General features: G+C 44.3%; 1 protein-coding gene across 6 annotated transcripts in view; it reads left to right on the top strand.

The window, feature by feature from the left end:
* Nucleotides 1-13613, top strand: part of ATG13 (autophagy related 13) — a 65462-nt gene that overhangs the window by 14845 nt on the left and 37004 nt on the right. For all 6 annotated transcript variants that reach the window (XM_029582368.1, XM_029582367.1, XM_029582364.1 and 3 more), the window contains 3 exons: nucleotides 836-959; nucleotides 8494-8540; nucleotides 9044-9184. In XM_029582368.1, the coding sequence (XP_029438228.1) occupies nucleotides 873-959; nucleotides 8494-8540; nucleotides 9044-9184 (275 nt within the window). In that variant the 5' untranslated portion in view covers nucleotides 836-872. The remainder of the gene's footprint in view (nucleotides 1-835; nucleotides 960-8493; nucleotides 8541-9043; nucleotides 9185-13613) is intronic.

Genomic DNA, 13613 nt, shown 5'->3' with positions numbered 1-13613 from the left:
TCTCTTCTTCCTTCCATCTCTCTCTCACTTCCTTTCCACCTGTTATCTCACCCTCCTCCCCTTCTTGCCCCCTTATTGCTCAGTTATGGTTAGGTATCTCTGACTAATCTACCTTTGCAGGTCACTGATTTGTGCTACATGAAATGTAGTCAGATCTAGTTAATTCATATCAATTGTTAATCCTTATATTTTTTATATAAATTGATAATTTGCATATGCTTGCATGAGGAGGAATATTGTACAAGTGGTTTTGCTCTATGGCTGGCACTTGGGATATATCCATAACAGTGAGTAGAGGAATAACTAGGCAGACTGGTAGGTTGTTTGTGGCCCTTTTCTGCCTTCATTTGCCGTGTTACTGTGTTAAATTATTTGCATATGCTGCATGAGAGCTCTTGTGCAGCTCCTAAAGGCTGGAATTATCCTCCCTGGAATGCCGCTTATTTTAAGTACTGTTTAGGACTAGGGTGTCAAGGATGTGATCAAATATTCAGCAAGAACAATAACAGAAAATTACTAGTGAGCAAACAGTGAAAAGTGACATAGAAGCAGCTTATGCTGGCCTGTTCTCTTGTGTAACCCAAAATGCCAAAGGCTGACTCTGTCTGAGAAAGTAGTAGCAGGTTCCTCAGAGAAGGTCATGAATGTAAAAGAAAGCTCCGAGGGAAAGAGCGTTCTACTCATCTTTCTTCCCTGTTGCCTTCCATTCAGCAGACCTTCAGCGCTGGGCGTCTGGGGTGCAGGTTACCTGTATCGCTTCATCAGCCCCCCCACTGATTCTTTTGGACTAAAGACAAACCATATCTTTAGTAACTTCCATATTTTCATGTTGCAGTTTAATTTGGCCATTAAAGATATACCAGAGGTAACTCATGAAGCGAAGAAGAAAGCTCTGGCAGGGCAACTGCCTGCTGTTGGTCGCTTCAATGTGCGTGGAGATTTCACTCAAAACCTCTGAGGTGAGCACATTCCACAGATCAGAGCAGCTGGAAACTTACATCTTTTTCTATTGTTTCTCTCTTCCTTTCTACTTTGATAAACTTAAAAATGCTGCTTTCACTATATTTTTTGTCCTGTTCTGCTGAACTTCTTGTGCAGTGCATGTGTAAAAAGGGGTTTTTTATTTGTGAAAATTACAGGTATAAAATTTCATTAATAATTTATTGTAATCACAATAATGCTGTTAATTATAAGTTCTGCTTTAAAGAGGAGCACTCATCACTTATATATAATTTTATGTTTGTTACTTTAATTGTCTTGTTTTATGCTTATTTTAAATGTTGTGGTTTTGGTCATTTTTTTGTGTTTAATTTGGATGCATTAGATGTCAGTATTTAATGAAAACTGTACATCATTGAAATGCTAGGAATAGGTCATTTCATAAAGATAATAATAAAATAAATGCATATATATAATATATGCACATATGCAATTTCTTTCAGGGTCTCCGTGGAGAGACATGCATATTGTACCAAATTATTCTGCACCTACTACACTTATATGTTCATGAATTGAGCTGGCCAGGCTTGCAGCAGGAGTTCTTCAGATCGATATGACAGTGACTTTGCAGAGTGGCCTTATCTTGTCTTTGCTCTTGTTCTTTGCCTTTTATACTATCTTATAGACTGCAGCAATATTGGCCACCAGTCATGGCAGGATATGAGGGGGAAAAGCATAAAACTGGCCTTCATTAGTTCTTGAGATATTCTGTGACAGGACCAGTCTTTATCAGTTCCTGTTTATAGCATGATGAATCAAAATAAAAGGAATAGGAGATTTATAAGGGTAGAAAATAATGTGACAGATATAATCAACTGTATGTATCCAGATCACTTCAGACTCCTGGGTTTTGCCCCCCCAGCAGATGGTCTCAGAAAGTTTCGCAGACACTGTTACATAACCCAGTGTGCCACCTGCAGTCCTTCAGTATTTCTCTGTCTCCAGCAAATGGGAAGAAGTGCAAAACTGCAGTTCGGTACCTATAGTGCAGTGTAGAGGAGTTTTCTCCCAGGAGGGTTGGTAGATCCTGGTGGGGTTGGTGTTGGGGACCCTTGGTGCTCAGTCTTTCCCCTCCTCGCCAGGAGGCAGACAACTGCTGGATCCACTTCCCTTGCCTCCAGGAGCAGTTGGTGAAACCTGCTGCTAATCTTCAACCTCAGGGTCTTTTTCATAAAGTTTAGAAGAAAGCTAGTTTAGTTCAAACCTGTTTATTGAATTTTTCAATATACATACAGAGTGTATAATTCCCAGTTACAACCAGGCATATGTAAAATCCCGAACTTTACCAACATATCCAATCATTGATGATCTAAGACCATAAGTGTTAACCTGTGATTCAAACTTTGTGACTGGCTGAGTGTTGTACTCTTGTACACTCAACCAAAAGGAGGGTTTCTATTCTCTGTCTTATATCCCCACCCTCCCCTAACCCATAAACTTTGCACAGAGTCCATTGCTATCGGTTTTAAAGGGAGTTCAAAATAAGGCTTCTGGCCCGATGGGAAAGAGAGTTGATATATCATCCCCAAATCTTTAGAAATGTAAGTCTAGCTTGGTATGAGGAACGCGCTGCCATAGAGTCCATATACATCATGGAATGTATTGCATTGCGCCATTGCCAAAAGGAGGGTTTAGCCTCTCCTTGCCATACCAGCAGAATGAAATGTTTTCCTTGGGCTAAGAGTCAACAGCAATAGACTAGGAGAAGAGTTTGGCGGGACATTTGTTTGTTCAGACCTCTTGATGGACTGACAACTGGCATGGATTTCTTTTTGTAGTATTTTTTTTGGGTTTGTTTTTTTTTTATGAGTGGGCCAAAGTCACTACTGACCAGTGGGTCTTAACATGATAAAGCAAGATTATGCTTTAGATTTGCTCGTCCTCTAAAGGACCTGTTCATGATCTCCCCTTGTGTCTCAATGGAAAGGAGATGGTGATGCAGCAGACCCTTGATCATCATCTTCAGATACTTGGAGCCGCCATTCCCATTCTCTTGGAAGCAAGAGGAACAGGATGTTACTCCATTTATTTTGTGGTTCCAAAGAAGAAAGGAACTTTTTCATCCAATTCTGAATTTGAAGAAACGTTGCTCTCAAGGTTCCTTGATTTCATATAGAAACTCTCCATTCAGTCATTGCAGCAGTCTGCAAGGGGAGAGAGTTCTTGGTGGTCTCTAGATCTGACCGGGCATTCTTGCTCATAGGAATCAGACTCGTCTATCAGAGATTTCTGCGGTTCAATATCCTCGGTATGTATTTTTCAATTTGCGCCCTGCCATCCGGACTGGGCAGTGGCTCCATGGACTTTCCCTAAGGTGATGGTGCTGGTAAGCAGCAACTCTCAGAAAAGAGGGGGTGCTGGTGAACTGGCTCATTCGGGCAAGTCGGAGGACCTCTGCAGGCAAGTGGTGGATCTGCTCCTAGATTGTGAATTCTTCCAAGAGTCATCCCAATTCTTCTCCAGTGGGGAAATATTTTGGGAACAGGCTTCGATACCAATCTGGAGAAGGTTTTTCTTACGGAGAAGCACATTGTCAAGTTGCAGTCGCAAGTTCACAAATTGCTGGAGAGCCAGGTGCCCAGGGTCTGGGAGTACCTACAGGTTCGCGGCTCTATGGCATCAGTGCCTTGGATGTTTGCTCATATGAGACCTCTATAGGGGGCATTACTGTCCTGGTTGGACCCATTTTTGGAGCAGGTTCTAGTTTTTCACTACCACTTACGACTCAGCCAGTTCCAGTCTCTCAGGTTGGGGGCGCTGTCTGCCAGGCCCAGTTGATGCAGGACCAGTGGTCGCCAGAAGAATTGTCTTGGTTTGTCAATCACTTTCAGGCGAGAGAGGTGTGGTTGGCACTACGTGCGTTTTCTTCTTCTTCTTGCGTAGCCATCCAATCAGGATCTTGTCATACAATGCAACGACGGTGACTTATATCAACAAATAGGGTAGTACCAAGAGTCAAGCAGTGGCTCAGATGGCTCGGGAGCTAATCCACTGGGCAGAGCAGCATCTGGCACTGATGGTGGCTTCTCACATAGCCGGGATCGACAGTGTATAAGCGGATTTTCTTAGCCGTCACAGCTAGATCCCAGGGAATGGAAACTGTCAGAGAAAGCAATGACTAATCTCTTACAGGTGGGGCAAGCCCATATGGATTTGATGGCAACTCAGCGAAATGCCAAATCACCCAGCTTCTTCAGTTGCAGAAGAGAGCGCGGAATGGAGGTAGTCAACACCTTTTTTTTTCCCTGGCCGCGAGACATTCTGCTATATATGTTTCTGCCGTGGCCGCTGGTGGGCAAGATTTTGCGGCGTGTGGGCTTCACCCCAGATATGATTCTGGTGGCTCCAGAGTGGCCTTGGTTTGCAGATCTCATCAATCTAGTGGTGGATGGCCCGTTGGGACTCGCTCTTTTGCCAAAGCTGCTGCGCCAAGGCCCATATTTTCAGATCAGGCAGCTCGCCTTTGTCTTGCAGTTTGGTTTTGAGAGGGAACTTTGAGAGAGAGGTTTCTCTGAGGATGTTCCTATGTGAGCTTCCGTTGAACATATCTTTTCCTTCTTGCAAAGCGGTTTGGTGAAGGGTTTCTCCTTTAACTCCATCAGAGTTCGGTTGACAGCATTAGGTTGTCTTCGAGGCAAGGTCCACAGAGCGGCTCTGGCTGCACATCTGGATGTGGGGCAGCTACTCTGGAGGGGTGAAGCATTTGTGCCCTCCTGTTCAGAAGTTGTGTCCTTCCTGGAGTCTTAACTTTGTCCTCAAAGGCAGGTGTGCGGACTGTGTCAGCCTATTAGGTCTACTATAAAAGATCTCATTTTGAGGGAGGTTTTCCTGGTTACAATTTGTTCCATCAGTCAGATCTCGGAGCTTCAAGCCTCATCATGTAGGGAGCTTTTCTTGAGAATTTTGGATTCGGGGGTTTTCTTGTGGATGGTTTCAGCCTTTCTGTCAAAAGTGGTTTCGTGCTTTCATTTAAATCAATCAGTGTAGCTCCCGGCTTGCCCAAGCCTGAAGGCTATAGCACCTCATGCGCGAGAGTTACAGCTTTTGGATATCAAGCGCGCTTTGCTGCAGTATCTTAAAGTTACTAACAGGTTCAGGTTGTCTGATCACCTTTTTTGTGCTGTGGAGTGGTGCGAAGAAAGGGCTCATTCTAGTCACCTCAGGTGGCATCCTGGGCCAAATGTCAGCAAGTGTCTCTGCAAGAGGTTTGTAGGACAACTGCTTGGAAGTCTTTGCACACTTTGGCCAGACATTGTTTGGATATCTAGGCTCCTGAGGCCATGGGCTTTGGTGAAAGTGTGCGTCGAGTGGGACTCTCGCAGTCACACCCCGTTTAGGGAAGCTTTGGTACATCCCAGAAATCTGGACTGATCCTGATACAGGGAAAGGAAGATTGGTTCTTACCTGCTAATTTTCGTTCCTGTAGTACCACAGATCAGTCCAGAGTCCTGCCCAGTTTTAGAAAGGGAATTTTGGAGAGTCTGCTTGGTAATTTATTATAATTATTCTAAAGATTGGCATAGGTTTTGTTGGTCCTACATATTTTTACTATGGGCGAGGTTATCTGTTCTAAGTTTCCACTACTCATTGTTCGTTCAGGGGATATGATTTTGTAATTGTTATTATGGTTGCTCTCTTGGCTTGGGTACTTCTCAGTACTGAAGGACTGCAGGTGGCACACTAGGTTATGTGGCAGTGTCTGCGAAACTTTCTCTGTCTCCATCTGCTGGCAGGGAGGCAAAACTCAGGAGTCTGGACTGATCTATGGTACTACAGGAACGAAAATTAGCAGATAAGGACCAATTTACCTTTACTGCCCATAGATCAGATGTTATAGTGCCAGTGATTCAAAAGGACCTCATAACTGTGTGAACACACTTGTATTGTAGATTTCATACACTAGTTCAATTATAGGTCAGTCTGTAATTATATATATTTTTCTTTGCTTCTTAAAATTTTACATATAAAACGTTTTCAGAGAACACAGTCATTATAGTTTGATTTCCTCAAAAGACGCTCTTTATCATACTTCTTGAAAGAAGAAAAGTATTTTCTTATCTTGTAAAAGACATCACCAGTGTTTAACACCACAAAACCCAACACAGGCCAGTGTTTCGATGGAAAACAATACATCTGCCTCAGGGGTACTTCTTATTTCAAAATGCTTTTCAGAACCAGGATTTCATCACAATCTTCAGAACATTACAATCTTTCAAACGCAGAACATGGGCATCTGATATCACTTCCAGCACCACACACATTTAAGCTGTAAACTGGATAGAAACAGCCAATGAGAAGAGGTTCACAACAAAGACAACCAATGAAGTTCTTCGTTAAGCCCAAAAGGAACCACACTGTTGAGAGATAAAATCCATTGCTGTTCCTTATAATTAAGAAGAGAAATTATATCGCCACCATGTAATGAGAGGGCAACTTGATCAAGAATAGTCCACTTTAATCTGAAAACTGAGTTTAAAGGAAATGCAGTGCCCAAATATCGGTGCTTGGAGCTTGCCAGTGTTCACACAGCTACAAAGTTCTGTTAACCGGGTTTTGACTGTGCAGCCCATGTACATTAATTGGCAGGGACAAAACATCCATATATTTAAGAAATGTTGCTTATATGTTGTGTTAGTATGGCTAGATTAGAAGATCATAATTTCCTGAAGATTGTGATGAAATCCTGGTTGTGAAAAGTGTTTTGCAATAAGAAGTGCCCCTGAGGCAGATGTCTTTTTCCATCGAAACACTGGCCTGTGTCGGGTTTTGCGGTGTTGGGCATTGGTGATGTCTTTTACAGGATAAGAAAATGTTTTTGTTCTTGCAAGAAGTTTAATAAAGAGCATATTTTGCCAGAAGAATGCTGGGCTGCAGAGAGAGGAATATCGAGTAAGAAAAGGGAAGTGGTAATCCCTTTGTACAGGTCCTTGGTGAGGCCTCACCTGGAGTACTGCGTTCAGTTCTGGAGACCTTTTTTCACAAGCGACAGGATGGAGGCGTCCAGAGAAGGGCGACCAAAATGGTGGGTGGGCTCTATTGAATGACTTGTGAGGAGAGGTTGAAGAACCTGAATATGTATATATATATGTATGTATATATATATGTATATATATATGTATGTATATATGAATATGCATATCCAGCATAGCTCTCTGCTTCAACAGCAGGGGAGAAGAAAAAAGGATTCGCACTCACAAAGCGGGGAGTAGCTGGCTTGTTACGGCGGTTACTACCCCAAACCAAATAAGCCTGATACTTCACTTTCAATGCATATCCTGCTTCAACGGCAAGGGAGAAGAAAAACTGATACTACACGCATATCCAGCATAGCTCCCTGCTTCAACGGCAGAGGAGAAGAAAAACAACCAATAAGGGCTGAATAACACAGTCTGGGTAAAACAAATAAGCATGGGTGTAGCTTGCTTATTGCGGCGGTTACTTCCCCTACTACCCATAACTAATCAAGCTTGATATTTCACTTGGTTGCAGCTCCATCACTGCTCTCTACATTAATGGTGGGGGTGGAAGGGAAATAGAACCAAAGAGCTAAGAGAAACAGATAAGTAAGAGAAAAAAAATGTGAAGCTTGCTGGGCAGACTGGATGGGCCGTTTGGTCTTCTTCTGACGTCATTTCTATGTTTCTATGTATAACCCTGGAGGAGAGGAAGTGCAGAGGAGATAGGATACAGACCTTCAGATACTTGAAAGGTTTTAATGATCCTTGGTCGTCAACAAATCTTTTCCATTGGAAATAATTTAGTAGAACTAGGGGTCATGATTTGAAATTCCAGGGGGGAAGACAGAATCAATGTCAGGAAATATTTCTTCACGGAGACGGTGGTGGATACCTGGAACGCCCTTCTGGAGGAAGTGGTGAAGGCTAAAACTGTGAAGAACTTCAAAGGGGCATGGGATAAACACTGTGGATCCCTAAAAGGCTAGAGGATGGGAATAAATAAAAAGGCTTTACCGGTACAGAGCGGCAGTTACTACCCTTAAGAGAAACATTGGGGTAACCTGCACTGAGCGGCAGTTACTACCTTGGGAAGCTTGCTGGGCAGACCAGATGGACCATTTTGGTCTTTTTCTGTCATCATTACTATATATACATGACTTGTGTTTTCTGAAAAACAATTATATGCAAAATTTTAAAAAGCAAAGCAGAATATATATTATATATAATTACAGACTGACCTAAGATTGAACTAGTGTGTGAAATGTACAATACAAGTGTGTCTTTTGATAGATTGGTACTATAACATCTGCTGCATGGGTAGTACTGTTGATCCTACCTGTTTATCAGAATTCACTTCTGTATTCCTCTTTAGTTTTCTTATCCCTGAACATGAAGTCACTTGTATTAGGCACAGTGTAATACACTGCGCACCTTATATGCATATCACATCCCCTTGCATGCTGAATTTCTTGTGTAATCTATGTATCACTTCTCTTCGTTAAGGTCCAATACATTGATTTTTCTGTCTCTGCTACAGGGGGATTCCATGGAACTGGAAATCTGGTGTCTGGAAATGAATGAAAAGTAAGTGCTGAATAACTGGAGTTCCAAATCTATCATCTTTCTCCTAACTGAGGCTTCAGGAACTATGTTGAAGAATGGAAGGTTTTGATTTCATGATGTAGTGAAAAAGATTTATCGAATGTTGGCCAGAACCGGGAGTATAGTGAGTGTAAGTAGCACAGTGCAAGAGTCAAAGGGACAAAGGGCTCAGCCACATATACTCATATGTAATACCTACTGAGCTGCTGTCTCCTGCTTTCTAGGAGACAGGAAATCATGGCAGTAGTTGGGCCACTTATGGGAGAAAGTACTGGAGTCTTCATATGTCATTTTCCTGATGAGTGGATTAAGGAGAAAAGCTGTGCAAGATGATTCCCTGATGAGAGTTGATTGGGAGGAGTAAGAAGGGAGGTCTAACAGAGGAAGAGAAAAACAAATAGTGCAGGGTTTTATTTTTGTAAGTCAGCTGTTTGGACTTGATTGCAAGGAACCTGAGACTTGACTTTCTTCTCTGTCCTTCCCAGATGTGATCAGGATATCAAAGTTTCATACACTGTGTACAACAGACTGTCCTTATTGCTGAAGTCTTTACTTGCTATAACCAGGGTTACTCCGGCCTACCGACTGTCCAGGAAACAGGGTCATGAATACGTTATTCTCTACAGGTGCAGTAAGGCTGGGGGTTTCTGCTATACTCTCTGATGTGGATCATGGAGCTATGGAGATTTATTATAATAATTTTGTTTGTAATATGGCATCTTACCCAGGGTACGTTATAACAGAAAGTACACAATATACCTTAATATAATGGTACTTCCTGTACATACCCCAAATCAGTCCAGACAAGTGGGTTTTGCATCCCTACCAGCAGATGGAGGCAGAGAAAAAACTTTCCAGACACTGCTCCATAACTGAGAGTGCCACCTGCAATCCTTCAGTATTTCTGTCTCCATCAAATGGTAGAAGTGCAAAATCTGCAATCTGGAATTTTTAAAGAAGAAAAAGAAGTTAGAGCAGCTGAGAAGAGGATTAACTCCCCAATGTGTTAGGTGCCTTTGTGAGCCATCCCTTGGGTAGAGCAGGGCAAGCAGGGGGTTGGTTATCCTTAGCTGTCTTGGCTTGAAGCATCCAGAGGGTTGGAAGCAGATAGAGGCAGAGAAAAAACTTTTCAGACACTGCCACATAACTGAGAGTGCCTGGTTCCCTCAGCTGCTCTGCAGCCCCCTCACCGGTTCCTGGCCTAGGTCACAGGGAAGTATCTTTTAGAGTTTGTCTAAGGCACTGTGTCTTTAAAAAAAAAAAAGTTAAAGTGAATGAGACAGTGAGGTATGCACGAGGACATAGCACTAGTGCCGGGCAGCAAGGGCTGAAGCAGGAGTGCGGGCCGATGAGGGGACACTGTAATCTTTGCAGGGTCCATGAGGATTCAACGAGAGGGTGCATTTCTGAATGCGACACTCATGGGAGCATACGGCAGCATGTCAGCAGCCGTTGACTTAGGAGAGAGACGATCGCATCTCAGTGCAGGCACATAGTGTCCTGACTATGTCTCCAGGGGTGAGGGCGACTCCCCAGTGAGTCACCCGATCAGGAGGGACGCAGAGTGGAGCAGCGGCCATTTGTGTCACCATGTAGCAAAAAGCAGGCAGCCCCCAGAGAGACCAGTGACTCTCCTCCCCCACTGTCGTCGATGATGCAGGGATCGCTGGCGGACCGAGACAGTATGGGGGAATCTGATGAAGAAGCGGTGAGCAGTGAGGCCAGTGATTCAGAGGCCTTCTCTGCGGACTTTGTCCTCGTCCTTCACAAGGCATGCTTGGCCAAGTGGGGGGGCAGGCGCAGAATTCTCCGCACCCTTCTAAGGTGCGCAAGCAGTTACTACCAGGGAACTCTGGGAGGTGCTTCTCCATCTCCTGGACTTGGGAGGCCATTCGGGAGAAGGAGAGGGATCCTCCACAGATTCAGTCGAGGCAGGAGATCCTCTGGATGATCCTGGTGCTGATCTTACAGGTGATGTCCCAGATGCAGGCAGGGGTCAGTTGGACCTCAAGGAAGTTGCAGTGACAGAAGGGAATGACCCTGGGGTTGTCCAGTTGTTCCAAAAGGAGAAGTTATCTCCTTTTATTCCCTAGATTCTGGAGGAACTGTGGATGAAGGTTACACAGGAGGAATCGGACAGTGAAGGGGTGGACCCGGTTTTGGATGGGCTGCAGGGTCCTCCAAAAAACCTTCCCTTTGCCTAAAAAGGTAAAAAAGCTGGTAATCCAGGAGTGAGATACTCTGGAGGTGGGTCTTAAGGTAAGCAGGGCAATGGCGAAGTTGTATCCCTTGCCTGAGGAGACCCTGGAACTCTTGATAATGCCGAAGGTGGATGCTTCAGTTTCGGCGGTGACCAAGAAGACATTTCCCTTGGTGGGATCCGGCTGCCTTGAAGGATGCCCAAGATCAGAAAATTAAAAATCCAGTTAACGAGGATGGTTGAGGTCACTGTTTTGAGCATGTGAACGGCTACTTGTAGTAGTCTTATGCAGTGAGCGTTGGGTGCAAGAGGAGTCGTCTGGACCTTTGGTGAAGGCCAAGCAGGCAGCCTGTTTGGAAGCAGGAGTGGCTTATGTGGTGGATACACTATGAATTTGGTCATGACTCTGCTAGGAATATTGGTCTCAGCAGTAGCGGCATGGAGGCTCTTGTGGCTATGTAATTGGTCAGCGAATGCATGGTCCAAGTCAGAGCTATATAATCTCCCTTTCAAAGGAATGTTGTTGTTTGGAGAAGACCTCGAGCAGTTTTTGAAGCATTTGGAGGAGTCAAAAGGGAATAAGTTGCTGGAGGATAAGAAGGTCGACAAAAGTTTCCCACTTCATTCTTGGGATAAGAGGAGATTTCATTCCAACAGGAGCTCTTTGACTTCATCACAAAGGCAAGTGGTAAGGCAACAGTCCTTCGAGGGGTGCATAGATCTACCCGGGATAATGCTAGACAAGGAGCCGGAGGAGGTAAGGCCTCTCTATGAGGCCAGGCTGGTCCATTGTTCTGTGGAGGCCATCAGAGGAAGATTTGTCCCTGTTTGAGGAGTGGACTAAAAACATAGCAACATAGAAATGACGGCAGAAAAAGACCAATCGGCCCATCCAGTCTGCCCAGCAAGCATCCACACTTATTTTCCCGTACTTATCTGTTTCATCAACCACCAAGTTCAGGATCCTTTTTGGTAACTGTTTGATTCAAATTTCCTGCCATCCCCTGTCATTGATGCATATCAATGAGTTCTGGAGGTGATAAGAGACGACTACACTTTAGAATTTTCTCTCCCGGTCAGAGAGGCTTTCATTATGTGCCATTGCACATTCAATGTCAAAGGAGAGGCAGTGCAGGAAACGTTACAGTGGTTGCAAAATCTGGATGCCATAGTAATGGTTCCCCAGTAGGAGCAGGGTCTCGGAAGGTACTCTGTTTACTTCATAGTTCTGAAGAAAGGAGGGTACTTTCCAACCTGTTCTGGATCTGAAGGTCAGTACGATTTGGGTTCCGCATTTTTGCATGGAGATGTTGTGGGCGGTCATAACATCTATTCGCAAATGGGAGTATCTGGCATCATTAGATTTGACAGAAGCATACCTGCACATCCCCATATGTTTGGATCACCAGACGTTTCTGAAGTTTATGGTGCTAGGAGAACATTTTCAGTTTCGAGCTCTGCCCGTCGGCTTGGCAACCCCACCATGGATATTTCCAAAAGTGATGGTGTTGGTGGCCATGGTGCTGGGAAGAGTTTGGGGATCCTTGTTCACCCATACTTGGATGATTGACTCATTCGAGCAAAGTCAGAATTGGCGTGTCATCGCTCTTATATGCTTATGCTTAGTTTGGTGAGTCATGGGTATGTTGTGGTCTGTGGACTGGTTAGTAAACCTGGCAAAGAGAATCTGGTCTGGTCACAGTCGCTAGAATATCTGGGGGCATTTTCAATACCCGAAAAGGCAGGTGATCCTTACCTCAGAGAGGGTGACCAAGTTGCAGGTGCAATGACTAGTCTGGCTTTCAGTGCCCAGGGTCTGGGATTATTTGCAGGTCCTGGGTTCTATGGCTTCTACACTGGAGTTGGTTCCATGGGTGTTTTCTCACATGCGCTCTCTCCAAAGAGCGCTGTTGTCCCGTTGAAATCCGCTGTCATGGTGTATGGAGGAAGGTCTAGATCCTCTGCAGGTGGAGGTTTCTCAGATCTTGACTTCTTGCAGAAAGGTTTGGCCAAAGGGTTGGCTTACAATTTGCTTGCGTACAGGTAGCAGGATATCTTCGAGGTAGACTTCAGGAGAGGCTGTTGGCTTCGCATCCAGACGTGACTCATTTTCCAAAGGGGGCAAAGCATTTGCGTCTGCTGGTTCATCGGATGTGTCCGCCTTTGGAATCTCAATTGGTGCTAAGAGTTCTTTGTGGTCCTGCCTTTGAGACAAGTTCCATTGAAGGATCTTACTCTGAAGATAGTTTTCTTGGTGGTGATCTGTTCAGCCAGGTGAATTTTGGAGCTCCAAGCACTGTCGTGTAGAGACCTATCCTTTGAATTGCGGATGATGGTGATCTCTTTGCGTACAGTGCCTTTCTTTTTGCCGAAGGTTATTTCCTCCCTTCATCTTAACTAGACAGTGAAGCTTCCCGCTTTTCATCATTTGTAGGTAGAAACGCCGCATGCGAGAAAACTGCACTTGGATGTTTGTCGGACTCTGTTATGTTAACTTAAGGTCACTAATCGGATCATCTTTTTGTCTTGTTTAGTGGGGTGAAGAAAGGGGCAAAGGGCCTCAGTTTCGCTGTGGCTAAAGGAAGCAATCTGTTCAGTGCATAAGGGTCGTACCATTGCGCAAGGTTTGTGTGCACATTCTGTTAGAGTGCAGGCATCTTCCTGAGCGGAGTATCATTTGGTATCTCCGCAGGAGATATGTTATGCAGTGACATGGTCTTTGCTTCATACTTAGAAACATAGAAACATAGAAATGACGGCAGAAGAAGACCAAACGGCCCATCCAGTCTGCCCAGCAAGCTTCACACATTTTTTCTCTCATACTTATCTGTTTCTCTTAGCTCTTGGTTCTATTT

Source organism: Rhinatrema bivittatum, chromosome 17 (genome assembly GCF_901001135.1).
Source record: "Rhinatrema bivittatum chromosome 17, aRhiBiv1.1, whole genome shotgun sequence".
Lineage (NCBI taxonomy): Eukaryota > Metazoa > Chordata > Amphibia > Gymnophiona > Rhinatrematidae > Rhinatrema > Rhinatrema bivittatum.
The sequence above is the reverse complement of the archived record's forward strand: the minus strand, read 5'-3'. Positions and strand labels throughout refer to the sequence as shown.